This window comes from Chaetodon auriga, chromosome 5, assembly GCF_051107435.1.
Source record: "Chaetodon auriga isolate fChaAug3 chromosome 5, fChaAug3.hap1, whole genome shotgun sequence".
Classification (NCBI taxonomy): Eukaryota; Metazoa; Chordata; class Actinopteri; order Chaetodontiformes; family Chaetodontidae; genus Chaetodon; species Chaetodon auriga.
Genome location: NC_135078.1, coordinates 4,249,574 through 4,270,612, shown reverse-complemented (window position 1 = coordinate 4,270,612; position 21,039 = coordinate 4,249,574). Strand labels below are relative to the sequence as shown.

General features: G+C 41.4%; 1 protein-coding gene across 9 annotated transcripts in view; it reads right to left on the bottom strand.

The window, feature by feature from the left end:
• The window catches only part of tjp2b (tight junction protein 2b (zona occludens 2)), a 108,390-nt gene that overhangs the window by 29,107 nt on the left and 58,244 nt on the right, over positions 1-21,039 (bottom strand). For 4 of the 9 annotated variants that reach the window (XM_076731855.1, XM_076731856.1, XM_076731863.1 and 1 more), the window contains exons 2-7: positions 19,939-19,992; positions 14,586-14,710; positions 14,074-14,176; positions 9,867-10,389; positions 8,726-8,829; positions 6,308-6,461 (exon numbers count right to left, since the gene is read on the bottom strand). In XM_076731855.1, coding sequence (XP_076587970.1) covers positions 6,308-6,461; positions 8,726-8,829; positions 9,867-10,389; positions 14,074-14,176; positions 14,586-14,710; positions 19,939-19,992 — 1,063 coding nt within the window. Of the gene's footprint in view, positions 1-3,118; positions 3,331-5,785; positions 5,823-6,307; positions 6,462-8,725; positions 8,830-9,866; positions 10,390-14,073; positions 14,177-14,585; positions 14,711-19,938; positions 19,993-21,039 lie in introns of those variants that run through there. The other 5 variants (XM_076731859.1, XM_076731860.1, XM_076731857.1 and 2 more) reach the window with 2 other exon arrangements.

Genomic DNA, 21,039 nt, shown 5'->3' with positions numbered 1-21,039 from the left:
TGATTTGGCTGCTTTTATCTGTCAGAGTGTGACACTCAGCACTATGCTCTGAAGAGCGTGAGGGAGGCTGAAGATGGAAGCTTTAACAGAAGGCTATACACCAAGAAACCAGAAACAAAAGAACCATTTGAGGACTCAGGTGTGAGATGACAAGCGAGGGAACCACATGAAAGAGAGCGAATAGAACAGGTGCGTTAAATCGGTCTCCCTGAAAAGAACACGCCATGACAAACCCCTTTAACAGCCAACAACTCTGTCACTTTAACAGGATTGCTGCTTTCTTTCATGGCTTTGAGCAGATCATTTTACCTTTAATTTAACAGCAGTTAGAGGTCAGAGAGGCACAGCTGTTTCACTGGGTACAATCTAGTACGTGTTAATTAGTTTGATTAAGGTTAGAGAGACATTCTGCATGCAGGGCTGTACAGAGCTGACGGAGTTTGACAAGAGAGAATGAAACACTGAAATGGAAAAGAGAGAGAGAGAGAGGATGAAAGAGACAAAAAAAGAGAAATGTGAGGATATTATGTCCACCCTCATATGGGCAAGTGTTGGCCAAATATGTCATAAACAACATCAGGCATTCACGTTTTTGTCACAGCACCAAATTTGGACGTTGTGTTGATGTGGAAAAACTCAGATAAAGCCATCACAAAGAACCAATCAAAAGGCTGAGTTTTCTCTCTGTGTGCCCTCTAGAGGCGGGGCCTAAGGATGGTGATGTGGGCTGGTCTATCCATCTGTGTGTCAATCAAACACTCGAGTCTACAGCAAGACATCTTCACAACTACAGGACAGACTGAACATTCCTGGACCCCACAGAATCAATGGTTTTGTTTTTGATGACTCCCCAAAATCCTTCACTTAGCGCCATCATCAGGACAGGTTTTCTTTTTTTTTTTTTTTAGGTCTACTAAAAAACTTACAGCAACAAATTTCAGTCAATATTTTGAAAATATTTTAGATTAAGTATCTGAACATACTAACAAATTCTAGTAATCTTTATCAGATTCCCAAAAGCACTTGATGGATCTCTGCTACAGTTCCAATGTGCACTTTATGTATTCATCCATGGCCAGAGCAGCACAGTCTGTGTCTGTGTGTTAGTACTTCTTTTTTTAAGTCTAAGTGATTCATGTCTTTTTTACATGGATTCACCACCGAGGGACTACAAGGAACAAAGCTTTAGCTGTTAGTTGGTGTTGTAGTGCATGGCAGAGGCATCTATTTCCAGGTGAACAAACACCAGAGCCTGCAGACATTCTGACTGCCAAACCAACACACACACACACACACACGCGCACACACGCGCACACACACACACACACACACACACACACACACACACACACACACACACACACACACACACACACACACACACAAACAAACCACTGTTAGGTGTGGCAGTGATGTAGCAAGTCTGAGAGCAAATACACAAATAGCTATAATAGTGCTAAATAAACTCAATCTAATCTAGAATGTGGGACTAACTGTGGGGATTGGGTGGGGGTGTTCACGTGACAGTGGACAGATTTACTTTAAGAGGAAACACCTAATCACCCCTAAAAAAAAAAAAAGAAGAAGAAGTTTTTGGCATGGAAAGGAGTCAAGAGCTGAATGGGTCCGTCACTGTCTGGAGAATTACACATTCTGAGTAACATGACATGAAGGCAAAATCAGACACATTCATTGTCACCTGATGTATTTTGGCTGAGATGTTTTCATTATCACATGTTGTTGAAGGTAATATCTATAACATGGCTAATTGACAGTGATCACATTATGTGTGTTCTCATATTTTTAGCTCAACATGATGACTTGGTCAAATTGTAACAGCATTTCACTTAACTGAGGACAACCTTCTTCTTATTGACATGACTGGATAGTGCACTCCACTCTACATGTTGTAGTGTGGCGCCTGAAGTGCTGTTTTATTTGTTTGTTTATTTTTGCTTAAAATGAGCAGAAATGATAAAGACAACGCTATAATTCTGCATGTTTTTCTCAAATGTTCAGGATGCTGACATGGTGTCAGGTTAGCACATAGCTTTAAAACCAGTCTATGTAATTGTTGAATATGGCTAATGTGGCTAATGTTGGCAAACAAACAAAACAACTGAGTCAGTTTATGACAACTGTGTTTGTGATATTGGTAAGGAATGTGTCATTCCTTACAGCTGCTAATTACAGACCAGCAAACAATTCAATAAATATGGAGGCTAACATTTCCTATAATAAATGAATATTCATTTGGTTTAAAATGAATGTCTGTCAGTTTTTCCAGTCATTAAGATTTAAACAGTTCAAGGAAATACTTCTGGAAACAGCAACAACTGAGGCAAAACTTCAGTTCGTAACGATCAACCAGTTCCTGAATCTAAAAACTTAAATAAGTGGTTGCTTGATATGTGTTGGATCTATGAACATTATCATTGTTTCCCATAGAATGTAGATCTTTCCAAACCACAAAGTTCTACATAAGTTATGTAAAATATTAAAACCTTAAAAATGATAGCTAAAACGAACGACTACCCGAGTGCAGTTTTCCATGCAGTCTGTTAGATGAGGATAAATGTGTCTGTTTTGACCCTTCTATGCAAAAGCATGAGGGCTAGACTTTTCAAACAGCACATCTGCAGTGCTCCACACACATTCTAACAACCCCAGCCAGCAGCAGGATCTGTAAAGACTCTCCAGGCTCCAGGATTCAGACGTCAGTGAATTATAGTGAGCCTGTCAGTGCAGTGAGATGTGTGAGCGTGATATGAGAATGTTTGTGGGAAATGGAAATGCAGCGAGAGAAAACAGGAAGGTGACAGGAGTTCAGATATACCACCTGGACAGACAACGGCGAGTTGCTACACTGTTAGGACAAATCATTAATATGTTATTACACTGAAAATTCAACAAACATCTTACCCACTTTATGAGCCACGCTTTGTCATGCAACATTCTGTATTCACAAAAATAAATCATCACCCTTTGCAACATCATGATTCAATATTCAGACATTATTCTTAAATAAATGACATTTATCTGAAGACAGCTTACAGCCTTCTTCCACTGGCATTATTCAACTTCTATACTTAATGAATCACACAATTCAAAGTGCATAGTGATTAAAATGTGTTTATTTATTCAGGAAAATGGATCATGTATTAAAAAGTTAAAAGATTTAGAGCAGTATAAAGAGAAGTGCAAAAGGTGTGAAAGCTTTACAACTTAGTCAGGTTGCGTCACAGCCGTTTTACAGCTTAGAGAAAGGCAACAGATTGTTACACATGCTGTGTCTTGGGTGGTCCTTCATCTAAAAGTATGACATATTATCTGGAAGAGAAAACACAGACAAAGATTGCACTTTTGAGCGATTACAGGGATCGCTTCTGCTTGTCAAGATGAGCACTTTCAAATCAATCAGTTCAGCGTTTAGTCAGATTTCAACAAAAGGGGCTGGAGCTTTTTCCTAAAAAAACATTACAGCCCTCAGTGAGGGCCTGATTAAATCCTGGCCTGCTGGTGACCTCTCTCTTTTTTGAGTGATATGCAGTAGCTGAGCAGCTGCGAGCAGAAACTCAAGACTGCTTAGTTTCAGGTGGTATTTTTAGCAGCCAGGAGGCTGGATATTTTTAACCTGTTATGCATATTTAAACATGATTGTATCTCTATGTATGGAGCAAACAGTTGAAATAATGCCAATGGACGCTTTAATCATAAATCCTTCCAGTCACGATAATGTGTTTCGTATGGAGGCTCAAGTGTGTCACGGGGAATAATTATTAACTTTGGTTAATTCAAATCAATTATGTCATCATACATTTCTAAAGTAGTTTCATTTGTATTTCAATTATGTAATTACAAGAAACAATAAAGCAGTAATAAAATAAGCATATTAACATTAACCACTATCACCTTTTCATTATTCTCCCTTCATGTATGTTTTTATTAGTTAATGTAACAGGAACTGTAAAATCATGTAGGAGGGGGGATCTAATAGTGTGGAGTGGTGCAGAGGTAACAATTTTAACACTAGAGAAACTGAACAAAAGATCATAGACTCAGGTGAGAGAAAACAAACTGACAATAGTTGGATTTCTTGGCGCTATAATCTCTGCAAACCTGAAATAGATCAGAGAGCATTGTTAAATCTTGGCTCATCAGAGATTTGACTTTTTTCAAGTCAAAAACCAAATTTCAGGGGACACTATGGTCCAGTTTAGCACAATTGTGGAAGGTATGTTAACATTCACAACTACCACAGTTTAGTTTGGTTGCCTGACTACTGCTGAGAAGAATGCATTAGAAAAAATAGTTCAGTCTGCTTTTAAAATGAGTGGCCACTCCCTCCATCACTCTCTTTAATTTAAAAAATGTGACTTCGTCAAAGGCCGTGATCACTGATAGTGATGGTGATTCCCAACCAGCAGCTCCACTCTGAAGAAATACCCTCTGGGAGAAAGTTCAAACAACTGTTTTAAACCCAAGTGGTTCAGAAGAAGAACCCTCCCTGAGGCTTTGTGACTCAGTGGTAAACCTTTGGCATGCACGCTGTTTTTAGCCAATTGTCTTTTTAATTGTGTTTATTTCTATGATGGTTTTCATAGAATGTTGCATCAAATGTTGTTGAACGTCTATCCTATGAGCTCATAAAAATATTCTTTCAACTCAGCACAATGACAAGCTGAATTTAAGAACTGGCATATTTAAATATGATTTTATTACTGTTTTGTTTAAGCAATCACAATATAAACTGTCTCTATATTGTAAGCTTGAGAAATAAATTCTATTTCCCTATTGACCTTGAATTATTCTGGTGGCACACTTCAACCTCCACAACATGGAGCAGATCTGATTGGGCTCTTTGGTCATCTGTCAGTTTTATGCTAACAGAGGACCAAAAATAGTGCTTACTATAGACTGTATGTTTTCACAATATGAGTACCTGATACAGTTTAACAAAGCATGTCAACTCTTACAGCTGAATGACCAATCCTAACTCTAATCTCAGCTTTAAAGAGTTAGTGCGGGTTTTCTGAAGTGGGGTTGTATGACGTGCTTTCCATTAGTAAGTGTATTACCTACAGTCGATGGCAGTCAGCATGCCTCCACTTTGGAGAAACAGCACGAGTACTGTGTAGGAAGATAAGCAATGTACTACTGTAGACTTGGGGCAGCAGTAAAATGCATTTTAGCCACCTAAAAAAAAATCAATGTTTATATGTAGACTGTATTTAGAGTATTTTCACTGCTTGCTGACAGACAGCCCTTTCTAACAGGAAACTGAAGCCGTTACACTCATCAATGCTCTCTTCAAAGCCACCACACTCCTTTGACAATGCAGTCATTTTACCTCACACAATATGACTTCAGTGTTTCAAAGGGTTACTTTGAATTCATTTGGATAGGATTCAAAGCAGCAACAGTCCAGCTAGTCCCATGTTCTGTGAGGTAAAATTACTGGTCTGGTGGCTTTGGAGAGAGCAATAAAATGGCTTCAGTTTCCCATCTGACAGCAAGGTCAAGCAGTGAAAATATTCTAAATAAAACGTACACTTAAACTCACACTGATTTTTTTAGGTGGGTCTTTTTTTAGGCGGCCAAAATATGTGTCGTTGCTGCCCCCTCCATAGCTTCTGTGCTGTAGTCCTGTCTGCTTCTCTAAATTGGGGGCATGTTGGCTGTCATCTACTGTAGGTCATACTCTGACTGTGGTTAAGTACCTAATACAACCCCACAAAAAAACAAACCTATCCATTTAAAACAACTTCCCCTGGTGTGGACTTACATTGAAGTTTGATGGAGTTACAAATATGGCTACAAATCTGTAAAAAAAACAAAACAAAAAAAAGTCTCATACAGCATACAGTGCTTCCCACAAACAGGCTTTACTAAGTTCGTCTGGTTGGATCAACATGCAGCAGTGCATGTATATTGTGTAATATGAGGTCAGATATTAATGATCACATTGATTGAATTGAATTTGAATGAACATTTTGGACACTCTGAAGTTGCTGTAGAGCTCTGATTATGCAAATAAAAGATTAAGAATAGATAGACAAGAGTAATTCAGACAAACATTCTGAAATACAATCTAAATATTCTATTAAAGGTCATAAACAGACCATTTATTGTCATCTGTCTGATGACAAACAACCATCAACAGGCCAGAGTACCATAACACCTTTACGTCAGAGCTGTGGGAGACACTGTACATAGCAGTCCCGCCTACACCACATGATAACCACTTCAAACCTCCCTGTGGTTTAACACTAACCCTGTTCCTTAGAGCATGCATTCAGGGACTCACCGTCATTATCAGAATCAGAGTCTGCGAGAGGGGGGATGCGGACGAGGATCTGGCGGCGGTCTCTCTGGACCACCAGCTGCAGCTTCCCTCTCGACTTTTCTATCAGCTTCCCAGCATCGTGCAGAGAGAGGTTCTCTGTCACTGTCCCATTGATCTGCAGACACACGGACACACGTGAGCTTTGTATCTTTTCACATCATAAAAGAGGCTGTGGCTCTGTATATATCTTATATTTGTATCTTGGTATATAGCAGTATATAGCATATACAGTATTGTTTACTGTTATGTAACTGATGGTTATTGCGGTTACTGATGGTTAAACTGGATGACTGTCAGTATCTATAAATATCTAACATAAACAAAGTCATGTGTGCGTCGCAGCTATCAATACACTGTGGTAGCCTCCATCCGGCCTCTCAGATTCTTCATGCTCTAAAAGGTTCTGCGTGACTGGCATGACTAGCAGTCATCCAGGAATTCACAGAACCATAGTTACCTCTATAACTTCCATTCTGTCTCACTCCTTCCTGACTGCCTGTGATAGTATAAGTGGAAGATTCATGCCAGTAATGTCACAAGGAACACGCACCCACCTATTGGTTAACTGCAGAAGCCAATGGCAGAATAGCTGATACCAGTGTAGACCCTAAAGCAACATTAAGGTGATGACACCTTGAGAAAATGCAAGGTGCTTTCCAAGACACTGCCTCAGAAATCACAATACTCCGCCTTATTGCTGCCCAGGATGTGGACACATCCCTGGAATGGTAACGTCTGAGAGGGCAGGTTTGTCTAAGCCTTATTGTCTTAATAACCCACTGGGAGAGTCTTTGATCAGACAGTGCATGTCCATTCTTTCCGTTGTAGCAGACAAACAGCTGCTCTGAGCACTTAAAGTTCTGTGTTGCTTCAATGTCTGGCTGGACATAGCAAATTGGGCCTCCTGGAGATGCATCACCGTGAAGGAGGCCAATCATAGATGAGTCCAATTCCACTGTAAATTTCCCTTTCCCGTCCCTTAGGGACTTTGGTTACAGCTTAGTGTTGGCTGTCTGAATGAACACATTCTTGGCCTTTAGAAAGGGAGTTCTAGGACACTCATGTGCTTCCATCCCCACTGAAGGCTGCAAACCCCCTGGACTGACTGACTGCAACGCCCCCTGACCATGAGGTGAGATATCTGTTGTCACCACCTCTTGCCTCACTGGTACTGAGCTCAGAGGAACACTATGCAGCAAAAGACTGCTGTCTCCCCACCAACGGGAGTGAACAATGCACTTTTGAGTCACTCCTGTGTAAATGAGGATCCATGAGGAGGCTGCTGGCCCACTTCTGCGGAGGGCACACATGCAGCAGCCCCAGGAGTGTGGTTGCTGAGGCTGCATCCCCAGCAACCTGAGCCATGTCTGGACAGTCAAACTTGCCCCTAGTTAGATGCATGGTTTGACAAAACAAGCCCTTCTTCCAATTCACAGGCATGACTAGTGCCTCAATTTGAGTTAGGATCTTAAGCCATTTCACAAGTTAAGGGAGAATCTTTACTCCCCTCAAACACAGTGATGTTAAGGCTGCCCTCATGGATCAAAAACTGAGGAGCCAGGGACACGCCAAACGGAAGGACAGCAAACTGATATACATGAAAACATGAAAGTTGGTGTTCTTGAGATCTATGGTGGTGAACCACTCTCCTGGAGTGATGTTTGAAGGACTTTGTACAAAGCATCCAAAATGGGAGGACTTTTAGATACTTGTTTAACCTTGTTAGGTCTAGTATAGGCCTGAATTGTATAGAAGATATAGTGACAGGAGGAATTAAACAGCACAGCCAGCTGTTTAAGACAATCAGTGTGGCTGGTGAGTGAGCCAGCACAAGACGAGGGTGCTCGAATACCTCTAGATAGGAAAGAAGAAAAAGTAGGCTAACTTGTCATAATAAGTTACAGGCAAGATGACAAACACCAAACCAGAATGAGCTTACCTCCTCTTGACCTACAAACAAAATACACAGAGGTGGCCTACACGACACACATGTGACTGTTTACATAAGATCTGAGGATCAGTGACTCCCAGTCTTTTTGGATTGTGAGCTCTTAAATCAACGTCTACTAATGGCCCGTCATCACAGGTCATGGCTTTGGTGTGGACATGAACTGCTCAACTTTCTTGCTCAGATTGTTGCCTTTGAAAGGTTTTTGAAGGCCCAAATATGTGACAGTATCCAGCATTTCATTCTAAACATTAACATAATAAAATCAACATAATAAAGGTATGTTTTTCTTTTACATTCCTTTTACCATGTAGTGATCCCTCATATCTTAAGAATCTTTGGAGGGTCCCAGTATCTTGAGAACCACTGCGCAGATGACCAATCTGTGATGGATGTGATTGTGTGACTGCATTGTGAATAAATGTGGGCACCTTGAGAATGATGTCTCCCTCCTGCAGGTTCCCGTCCTTGGCAGCCAGGCCTGTGCTGGTCATCTGTTTGATGAAGATCTGACTCCCGAGACGTAGACCATACTCTACAAAAACACACAAAAACTTCCTGAGACCACGGTTACTGCAGCCCCTACTGGGACTGACAAGGAGGGGAGTGCAGTGCTCCTTGATATTGAGACGTGATGTTGATGTTCGACTGTTGTATCATATGTTAGCTAGTTCACACTTTACACATTACATCTTCAGATAAAAAATGTGTTCTAGGTCACTAGTCTGTAGTGTTACAATGCAGACGTTAGTTGTGACTTTACACTCTAACTTCAGATCAAGGTGCCGTTGTAAAAAAACATTATCTAAGCTGCAATAAAAAATGACGAGACTGTGTTACACCATGTGATGAACTGTGCAGAGTCAAAATGGAAAGAAGCAAATAAGAGAGCGAGAGAACAGTGGGATAACAGTGAAAGACAAATGAGTCATGTTCGAGGAAACTCTGCTGGTGATGGTGAGGAAGAGGAGGCCAATCACACTTGTTTGTGCTTGCACTAAAATTAGACAAACCTCTGCTGTGTGCAACTTTGCTTGGATTCAAAGAAAATAATAACATTTCCAAGCACATGCGCAGGCCATATTGCAGCATGTTTGAACCAAATTTCAAGGCAATCTATCCTAGAGCTGGTGGCACTAGAGGAAAAGTCAGAGGATCACCAAAGTCATTGGTATTCGTCCTCTGTGGACCATGGATGTCTATATTAAAGTTCATGGCAATCAATCCCATGACACCTGAAAGATGAAAGAGTGCATCAATGGGGCTACACTGCTAGCATGGCTAAAAGCTCGACACATCTCCCCAAAAAACATCATAATGAAGCTACCAAGACCTCAAAAACTACCACAGAACCCCTACCACCAAACTACACACTTATAACAAAAGCCTTATACAGACCACCACCATCCCTGACCAGCTATTTTTCCAGTCATTCTACACACTGGGTGGGCATCAAGAGTGAAGAGAATGGAATAAATATTCTTATTTAAAAATGAAAATCATCTCAAAACATAAAACGTGACCCTCCGTCAGTTAAATGGACAGACATGGCAGGTAGTGACTGTGCTTTACCTTCGTTGGGTCTATTCTTCACCAGCAGGACGTTGACAGGCTTCTCCAGTGGCTCCAGCTCTCTGGAAGGTTCTGGGGATGGAGGGTTTTCATTAAGGTGGTCCCTGCTCTTATATCTCCCTCCTCTTCCTCCTCCTCCTTCTCCTCGCTCGTACTTGTCCTCCATGCGGTAGCTGTCCCCGGGGCTGCGTCCTCGGCTGTGGTATCTCTGACGTTCAGCGCTGGTGTCCAGGGCTCGTCCCCGGCTACCATCCCTCCTGGATCTGTCCGGGCTGGGTGAGGATCTCTCTTGGCTCCTTCCACGGCTCCGTCCTCTCTGGTTGTAGTCCCGCCCTCCCCTGTACTCAGGGTCCAGGTATCCTTTGCTGTCAGAGGTGTGGTCCCGGCCTTCATTACGGTACCAGCCATTGTCATTGTCGGCATCGTAGTAGTGGGTGGAGGGAGCATATTCCCGACTGTCTGCGCCTGGGGAGGGGGGCTGCTTAAATGAGTGGACTGCTACCTTACGAGGTCTCTTAACCGTCTGACAGAGAAAGATAAAAACAACAAAAAGCCCTTAGATTAAAATCCTTCAGATCAGTAATTCCCAACTTTTCTTGTCTTATCTATCCCCACACACAGATGAGCTCAAGTGCCCCTAACTAACACCACCCACAGTTTTCCAAATGTGTTCATTTCATGACATTTTATATAACCAAAGGTATTTAAAACTACTAATTATTTAAGAGCAGATGTTGTTAAAGTAATCCTGGAGTTCAAGTTTGCATTTGGACCATGATCATGATGAGTAACAGAGGAAGCTCAAAGCCCTAAACTGTATATTAGAACAGACTGTGCTGAAAACTGACAGAGTATCAATAACCCAAATATAAAGACACCCGAGTATCAATAACCAATATCAATACATAGACACTACACAATGCACATGCTCCAAAAGCTGGAACAGTAAAACATGTGCATGCAACAAACATACTGTGTGCATCGCTGCAGTTTAACAGTCCTAGCTCCTCCTGAACTAAACACTCCACAGCTCAGCTCGTTTTGTGTCCAGCTCCACTGGAAGCTTGAGCTAAACTCAAACCTTTTTCCTTTTCACTTGGAATAAACTCTGAAGATTTGAGATGGTCAAAAATCCTGCAAAAGGCTGTAATAGTCCTACACTGTCCAACACCTGACACAAGTGGACAAGTCGTCCTCTGTCAACACTAGCTAAACTGGGAAGTGTCAGTCACATGTAACATTTTCCTCTAAAACCAAACAAACGTCTGAACCAGAAAATAAAGAAGGGTTTTTGGTAAAGAAAGAGCCTAGAAGAAACAGCAATTGGTGACATTTCAAAGAGTTGATGGCAAGACAACATAACTAACACTTATGCTACAAATTCACAATTTGGAGTTTCCTGAGCCTTTAAATAGCAAAACTTTTAAGGACACCCACAGTCTGTAAAAGAATGACTTACGGTCTACCAGTCAAAAAACTTCCCACTTTCGTTTCACTTAAATCTAAGGTTACTCCAGAAAAGAAGAGAGCCGTTGTTCCAGTCTAAGGCTTTTGGCTTGAGACCAAAAGCACGCTGAAGACCAAGTAATCTCAGTCTTATATTACCATTTTGCACACCATCAGTTAATGATTGTAACTGTGGTGTGTGTACTTTAGTCTTCTTTAGTTTTTTATTCAAACTTGAAATGATGTTGTGGTTGTTCCTGAGGGACACTATGAGCAGACACATTTTATCACCGCTGTGCCAATTAGGAGTTACCATGACAGTTTGTTCTGTTCCAAATCAAACATCGCAAAAAAAGGACAAAGCGCACAGACAGACTTTATCTGTTGACTGACCTGTTTGTTCAACAAGACTGAAAAAACTCTAAAAGAAAGACAAAAAAAGAAACTTGGCTTTAAACTAAATGGCTTCTATGTCTCACTCTCAGACAGGAGAGAGAGCAGAGATACAGCTGGATGTCGTGAAAGTGGTGATTCAAAGCAGCAAATCAGAGTCCCTCGACATGTCAGGCTTTTATATTTAACTGTGTGGAGCAGTGAGATTACTCCAGTGTGCACGCAGGACAGAACTGCTGCTACTTTTAGAGCCGCAGCAGCGTGAGAGGCAGCCAGGCAGAAAACCTGAGACGCTACTCAGGAGGAGATGACCACCCCCGACCCACCCACACACCCACACACACACACACACACACACACACACACACACTATCCGTTGATGGTTGATGTAGATGTACAGCGCTACAGTATAGCAGACAGTGAGTGCTGCTCGTCTGTACTCCTCTCCGGTGCCAGCTCACCATGCGAGCCTTGAAAAGTGCTCTCATCACCAGCAATTCAAAGAACACTGGATTTTTTTCTTTAACAACAGAAACTTGTCATAAGTTCCAGGCTGTCTCACAGAGGTCACACTAACTCCCTTCAGAAACCTAAAATATAGATTACCTCATATGTTAAAATACATCCCACCACATCGTTATTTAGTACATGTGAAATGTTTCGATTCAACATACAACCTTTATTCTGCAGCATCCCAAATATGCTTTGAAGGGTAAATTATGTTGAATTTACATGTCAGGAGAGACTGAAACTCTTGACAATTATCTGGCCAATTAAAACTGATCATCTACACATAATGTGTAGTCAGCTGACTAAAAATGGTGCCTTCAATTCATCAACTCTGAGTACGCATACATGTGCAAAACAACGCAATTACCGTTATGACAAAAGCAACAGTCTGGCTCCTGACATGATCGATGAACTCCTTGCAGTGATCCTGCTGACAGACTTGATTAAGCACAGGAAATTTGGTTTGGAGATTTGCTTCCAGGGAAACGTCAGCTCTGCTCCAAATGATAAACTGAAAACAGTCTATGTGGCGCTGCTCAAAAGTGTGAACAAAATGCAGATCAATTACTCAACTGTTACAAACTGTGCCATAAAGTCTTTTATTTATATATGTGATTGCAACACCTAAATGAGTCATCATCACCCTGAATTGGCCCTTTGTGTGTGTGTGTCTTGGGGGGGCTGTAAACAGTATCACAGCACTGACCCCAGTCATAAGACACATACACACAGTGTTTGGTGCTGGAGGTGTGTCATCTCTCTGTAGTGTGTTTGTTGTGCTTGCAGAGCTGCAGTGATGACTCAGTGATCTCCCTCAGACCTTTCATCTGCTTGGTCTCTACCGACCACAGCCTGCGGTCCACTCCATCCTTTCCAAACAAGTATACTGACCCCTTAAACGGAGTAATTCACACGGTAGCCAAGCTCACAAGCTTACAATCACATCAACCTTGTGAAAGAAATAAGATTATTTAATGTTTGGGACTGCTACCTCCCATGTGGCAGGAAATCAATGGTATTAAGCTAAGCTCCCATTGGATGAAAGCTTCTAAAGTAACTCTATAGGGGTTTCTTGGTGTTCCAACAAGAACACTTAATTTTTAATGAATTTCAGAACTAACTGTACACTACACATAGGATTCATTCTCATTGGTTAATAATCAAAATCTGCAAACATGACCAATTCTATTGAGGGGAACGCAGGCTGGAGATTCCACTATAGGAAATGAGGTGGTGGGTGAAAACCAGCAGCTGCTCATTCTAAGACAGTAAACAACTTCAACTACCCAGAAACTTTTTTTCAACCACAAAACTCCTTCATAGTGAATTTCTTTAAGTTGAGTTATGATATTTATTAATATAGTCATTTACATGGTTATTGCCTATCTCTGAAAATACGTTTCATTCATGTAGATATCACCTCGCTTTCATGTGGTGAGACATTATTGAAAATGCCCAATAATAAAATTAAAATGCACAAATCTTGAAGACAGAAGAATTTTTTTGTACCATGTGCACGACACAAATGAGGTTTTATCTACACAGTAAAGGCCTATAACAGCTTTCCTGGAAGTCCTGATGAAGGCAATGTTGAAGAGGAAGATCGGTGTGGTACAAACATTCTGATTCACTGTTTCACAAAATGAAACACATTGACTGACACTGTGCATTTCTGAGTGTGACTTCACTTAAAGGTTCTGTTGCAGATGGTTCCTGTCCCATCCAAGGCCCCCTGAGGAACCACCATGTTTTAGCTTCCTTGCCTTTCAACAGTGTGACAAGTATGAGCATCAGAGCTGTGAGCGTCCACAAACGTTGTCTTAACTCTGCAAGAGTTCTTTGTGTGGTTCATACTCACTATTTTGGCCACTTTGCCACATTTACGGAGGGACTGCACAGCAAAGGAATGAGGCACATTGTCCATGGGGATGGAGTTGACCTGAATGACGCGGTCATTCTCACTAGAAAAAAAGCAGAAAGAAACAGGAGAATTGTGAGAACAAAATAAAAATCAGAAAGTCTACAGTCAAAATGTCTCACAAAGAGCTAAGTCCCTCTTTGTGCGTAATTCTACTAAGCTTGACCTCAGAAAAAATTTCTTTACTATAGGTTGATTAATGGCTTGTCAGCAAGCATTGTACCGTTTGTACAATTCTTTTACTATGAAACAATTAGCTCATGCGGCATGAGCTGCTGGGGTACATTTAGAGCCATTTTTTGTGTTCTTGCAGCCCTTTATACAAGTTACAGAAAGAACTCTCTGTCAAACTGTCCAATACAGGCAAAAAAGCCCCAACAATCTTACACAGCAGCAGTCCATTGAAGCATTTTCCACTGAGGAGGACTTTGGTCACTTTTTGACAGACTTACAAGAGTAATCCATCTGCTGGTCCTCCCTGCAGCACATCTGACACGATGATTGACGTCTCACCGTTGTCCACGTTGGGGTTGTCACGCCCACCTGACACAGCGATGCCAAAGCCCATCTTAGAGTCCTACAGGAAAAGAAATCAATGAGCACATACAGTAGATTCAGACAGAACACAAGTCACAGCAACACTGAGCCAACCTGGGGTGACAGATATAACTACTGTCATGGTCGGTTTAGCTTGGTACGTTTTGAAGGAAACATGACTGCTGCTGGGATTATGCTCACTAGCAAAGGTTTTTCTATTCCATGAAGTTCACCTCCATGTGCTGCACAGAGGTTGTAGGGAGGTGGTTGAGATGAATGGCTGGCATAAAAAGCACAGACTGACACCAGAGAGGAGTTTGCATCTCACATGAGCTGAAGTTTAGGCTACTATAAAAACTGCTTAAGGTTAGGATGGGGAAAGATCGGCTAAAATGAACACAGAATTTGTTAGAAAAAACTAACCAGGACAAATCTTTTAGCTTCCACAAGCAGGTATTCACTCAGTAACCATGTTGATACAAAATGGAATTTCTTTCTAAATATTATTTGCTGTTTCAAGTTAGTTGTACATAAAGATAACTTCTAAGAGTCAGAGTTGCTGATGTGCATGTAAATAGTGGAGGAACCCAAGGGTGGGTTAGCTCAGGTCAGGACAGGTCTATTTTTAGAATAATGTTATCTGCACTGTAGAAATCTGGGCTGAAAGAGATAATGGCAATTTATTCCATGGGAAGACATATTTAACAGTCTGTAATTGAAGAGTAAAATTAGCTTCAGTGCTTAGTTTGGATGTGATTAAAAGTGGATTCTTAAGTATTTTATTGACTGAGATGGAAATTTGAAGCCAATTGATGCAGATTTGACCCAGCTGATGGAGAAGCCATACACCTTATTCAAGCTATGCATTAGAATAAGGTGTATGGCTTCACGACACTGCTGCAGCTTGATCTCCACGTCGTTCCAGTCGTTCTCAAGCTCGAACCAGCCAATCGGCTCGTCCTCTGACTGTGCTGAAGTCTTCCCACTGCAGGTCAGGTGACAGCATGGTGTGTCAGCCATTCACACAAACTGCTGAGGCAGACCCCAACACTGCTGAGGGGGTTCCATAACTCAGACAAAACTAACAATACTCTATCAGTACAGTGACAGAGGGAGAATAGGGAGGGGAAGTACCATAATATGACATTTGTGTACAAACCGATTTTATGATGCTGTAATTTAGATTTAATGTCTGATATGCAGCTGTTTTCATGTTGAGATAGCCAGAGATTCTATAGAAAGTGCAAAGTGTAATGGTGATGATAGGCAATCCTGTCAAGTGCCCCTTTTCAAAGATAAGATTTTTCTAGATATCATCCTGAATATCATTCACCTAACCCTTTAAACACCAGCACAAGGGGAATCAGACATCAGTGGAAAACATATACAAACAAAGGACAGTTCTGGTGTGAATTACTCCTCTGACAGGGTTTACATCATAGCAGAAGATGTTCTTTGTATAATCATTTATTTGTTATTTGTACAATATGTTGTGTTTTTCAAACTGCATTCTCCACTGATATATGGATACAGTGGAGAGATTAAAGGGAAACTGTCCCTTTAATAAACATACAAAAACACGTTCTTTCCTATAAAAATGAATGTTACATTTCTAAGCAGCAAAAATGATGTACCACACCCATCCTACCTCATGTTTTAGCCACTACAGCCTATTTTTCTGAAGTGGTCAGGTATGATCACTCGCCAAACGTGCAGCCTGAAAGGACTGACATATCTGTGTTTCAAGCAACAAGGAGCGAACAAAGGTTTCCAGGGGAGAGCACCAACAGTCCACAGCAGTGGGTGGTGATAGTGACTCCATGGTTTGCCAGCCACCATAAAACATAAAGAGAACAATAAGGAAGAGTGGCAGAGGTAATACAAACAGCAAAGTAAGACCAGAAAAATCCTTAGTCCAACAATAACACACAAGAAAGAGAAGCAACCGTTGGGTTTAACTGTGGGCAAGCTCGCCATTACAATTTCAGTGTTTTGCAGAAATACAGGAAATACAGCTACACATGCCACCATAACTGGTGCTCATTCAGCATCTGCATTCTATATTAATGCACAACCTATCTGCAGTTCATATTATTCATTTCATCATTACTGTGCACCTGTCTACCATAATGTCTACCATAATATTATACCTTGTTTCATACAAAAAACAAGGTATAAACGTTACAGTGAAAATGATAGATTGAGTCTGTATGGAGTCAGAGTTGTTCTTAATTGAAATTTCTGAGTCATTGTCAGGATTTTTTTTTTTCAAGCAACCCAAATTTAATTGAACATTTCCATACATGTAGTTTGAATATACCCTGTGTTAACACCTTATTTCGAAAAGGCAGCCATCGTCACGTCTATCCTTGTACTAAGTCTGCCAGCCTCTCTTCAGGTAACACTTTCATACTCAAACACTTGTCACTGGGAAGTGAGAAAACTGACAGAAAACAGTCACTAGCCCTCCCTGTCAGCTTGCTCTTGGCCGTTTCAATGTATTTACCATGAAGGTCAGAGTGTGGGTGGCTAGTTTGACCACAAAGATGCCAGTGACTACCCTCACCACAGTTGTGTGGTTTAAGAGACTCTTGTATCTGGTACACATTGGATGAAGAGGCAGTTTTTGTGCAGGGATTACATTTTTCTGTTATTTCTGTGTGTGGCCATGAGTCAATATTCTATCCTTAGAAAAGCGATTTCTGCAGAGTTAGTTTTATTTTAAGTAACACTAAATTAAATTACAGTATCAGCTTGACCTACATTTCATTTTCAATCAATGAAACTGACGCGTGCAGAGTTACCACGACTGCTACTGCTTTTTTCTTCCACAATCAAATACTCATTTTCACAACTGAATGTCTGGATGTTTGTACATATTCTAATTTTGAATATTCATTGACAGTCCTGATACACCTTGTGCCTTGGGGGACTAAGCATGAATACAAGCAGGCCCTGGGAAGCAGAAGTCTGCTTTAACGCAGCTGGAGAGGATGTCCCCCCTTATCAACGGGCCCCTATAACAAGGTAGGGGTGCCCAACGCCCTCTACAGGCAGTTGCCAGCAGGATACGTGGACAGTGAGCTGTTTAGGAAGTGGTTTGTCAGGTATTTCCTGACATTTGCCACACAGGAGCACCCACTGCTCTTCGTCATGGACACCAATCCCACCTGGATGTAGTGGAGGTCCTGGGGGCACAGAGGGAGGGGGTCGTTCTCCTGTGCCTGCCTCACAGACCTCTCACATCCTGCAGCCTCTGGATGTGAGTTTCTTGGGACCCTTGAAGGAAGATTTCTCTGTGCTTACAGGACATCAGTCAGCAGTGAGCCAGATTTCAAGGGTCCTCAGAAACTCATACCAGAGGATAAAGGATTGAAAAATGTGGCCTGAACCCTATGGATCAAACAGCCATTGACGGTCATTGGTTTATGCCATTGAGGCTGTAGTGTGGGACCTCTCACCCCCTCCGCCAACCTCATCGGCATCTTCCTGGGACATGCCTGATGTTACCCATCTCCCCCACCATCCCTATCCCTAGTTGCCCCAACCCCACTCCAGAATCAACCAACTATTGCCCCCCCCCATCCCCTGAGCCCACCACCTATGGCAAATCTCCATAATCTACCTGTCCCTCCACCTTCCAATCCCTACCTTGCCCATCCCCTGCTAACATCAGGACAGATAACAGCAGATCTGGCCCACCTCCTAGCTGAGATCAACTACACCCACAACAAGCAAGGTCAGGAGGAACACCACCATAGCCAGGTTACTGATGGCACAGGGGATGCCCAACATCATCAAGGATGCAGAGGGTAATACTGCAAGGCTGGAGGCCCAAGCTCTGGCCAGAGGAGACAGACAGCAGCAGTGGTGGAATTTTTTTGGCTTTTATGTCATCTGTAAATAACACTACATTATTATAAGTAAATGCCACACTCATACTTGGCATTGTGAACATGTGCACATTAAACTATAAAGCTTACTTACTTTTTTTTTTTAAAGAACAGTCATATTTTACATATTCTACATGTTTTCTTTATTCTGTATTTTCTATTTATGTTTCAAGACTTGGCAGCACTTTTTTACTTTGTCATTTTCAAAATACTGAGACAAATTTGTTGCATGTGAAAAATTAAAATGAATTTAAAAAGATTGATTCTGGAAACAAGCAACATTTTAACAGGCTAGTGACATTGTAATGTACAATATCCCAGTTTGGTCTCTTATTTATACAGCTGTCCACCCTCAGCAGAGCGCCACCAGCACTCCCTTGTTGCCCAGCTCCCCTTCCTCCTCTGCTGAATCCACCGGTCGTATACTTAATGATAACAGTTTTTGCATGCCAAGCCCTTTTCTGTGAGAATGAGAATGAGAAGATGGGAGCCAACGGTTTGGCAGTGTGGCCGGTGCAGGAAACCTGGCCCTCCTGACAGGTGGGAGGGATTGATGTCGTGGGTCCAGTGTGACAACTGCAATGACCATTTGTGCAGGCAGGGAGGAGGAGCTGGACCATGAATACTTCTGCTGTTATTGGTGTCTGGCTGTTTAATTTTTTTTTTAAATCTATCAACTTTATTTATGTCTGCTTGTATTACAGGTAATTGTTGCAAATACAGACATGGTACATGTAAGCATATTTATAAATTGTAATTCAGCAGTAGGTATTTTACAGGTGATTGAATTGAGAAGCAAGTTTAAGGAAACGTGCAGCAGGTGGTGGTATACACTCAAAAAGGAAAACGGAGCCTTTACTGTATAATTTAGAGTTGCTGAAGCACAAAATCTCATTTTGAAGGAAGGAAGTACAGGTCCCTGATGTGTTGACAGTGAAGTGGTGATAGCGTCCTTTTTACTGACTCTGGTAACGTCAAAGCTAAAGTCAATGATTACAACGCTATCTGCTTGGAAAGTAGTAGAAAGTTAACTTAAACTGTAGCTCATGTGAAAAATTCACAGACACGACAGCATAAAAGTGTTCACTGGGGAAACAGTGATGGGAGTTACTCGGCACTTCATTGTATATACTACATGTTTAAGGAGTTAACCTCGCCTGCTGAGATCTCCTCCTCTAATATACACTGTTGCTAAAATGAGGGACTAAAAACAGACCTATTGATAAATGATAATGGATATAACTTTTTTCCAAAAAGTAATGAAGAGTTTAATGCTTTACTGACGGATGCAGATTATACTCCCCAGAAGCTTCAGACTGATGATGAGACAGATGGATGTCTCCTGTTTTAATGCTCAGGCAGTGGCTGAACTCACCCGCTGTAGAGTGACTGTGTACTGCTCCCACACCATCTCTTCTGTCCCTGAGCTCTGTAGGAAACACAGACACAACAGGGTTAGTCAACACTTCAACACAGAATGAATTCAGTATCATAAGTTGTAGCAAAGAATCATCCAATACCGTACAGACTTTTCACAAAGCTTTTCCAGACTCACAGCAGACTTCTCTCCATGAATTATGTACATAGTACATGTGGGACATGACGATGTACACTGAGAGACTAGATGCATAAATGTTTACTTATTTATAAATAACTGAATCTACCCCCAGAGGTTCTGCCATGCCTTATACACTGAGATCCATTTATAACTCTGGACATGTTGAACTGTCGTGGGATTTACTACAAATCACTGAGCAGAAGTGTTTAATGGCAAAAGTGGATTATTTAAGGATTTCTCCATCACAGTATTTGTTTGTCAAGTATTTAATCTGCTGTAACCAAAAAGAGACATTCCTATCTGGCTGTTTAATCCATAAACTCATTCTTGATAGACTGTCCAGAGAATTTATTAGATGAGAGGATCACATTTATGTATCTTATAAGATACAATTGTGATATAAAATAACATATAACCTGATAGAAGAATGCAACTATATATATTTCTTAAGACATGTATTTTTGTATTTGTTTTCAGTTGAGAGAGAAAGAAAGAAGTTTTGTGAAAAGGTTCAATAAATCCACCTTTCCAAATTCAGTGGACTCTCTGGCAAGGGATTTGGAGGAAGCAGGGTGCAATCTTCTCTGTTTGAGAGCACAAAGGTCAAATCAAAAATCCACACATGAAGCCCTCTTTAAAGGGTTCATCTTGTGTTGTCACAGGCTGTAGGTAAGTCCATCAGAGGACACATGATAGCAAGTGATTATCATATGCAAAGCCAGATTTACCTCTGGCTGAATGTCAGTAAGAAACTGTCCATTCCACAACAACAGCTTGAAGTTTATCATGCCTGATGTGTTCTGACACATCGTTCACAGAAATGAGGGGAGATTACAGCAAGTGCTCAGTCCTTACTTGAGGCTGAGCTGCTAAAGGGGGGAGTTAGTGACAGTTAGCTACATGTCTTCTCATGACCAA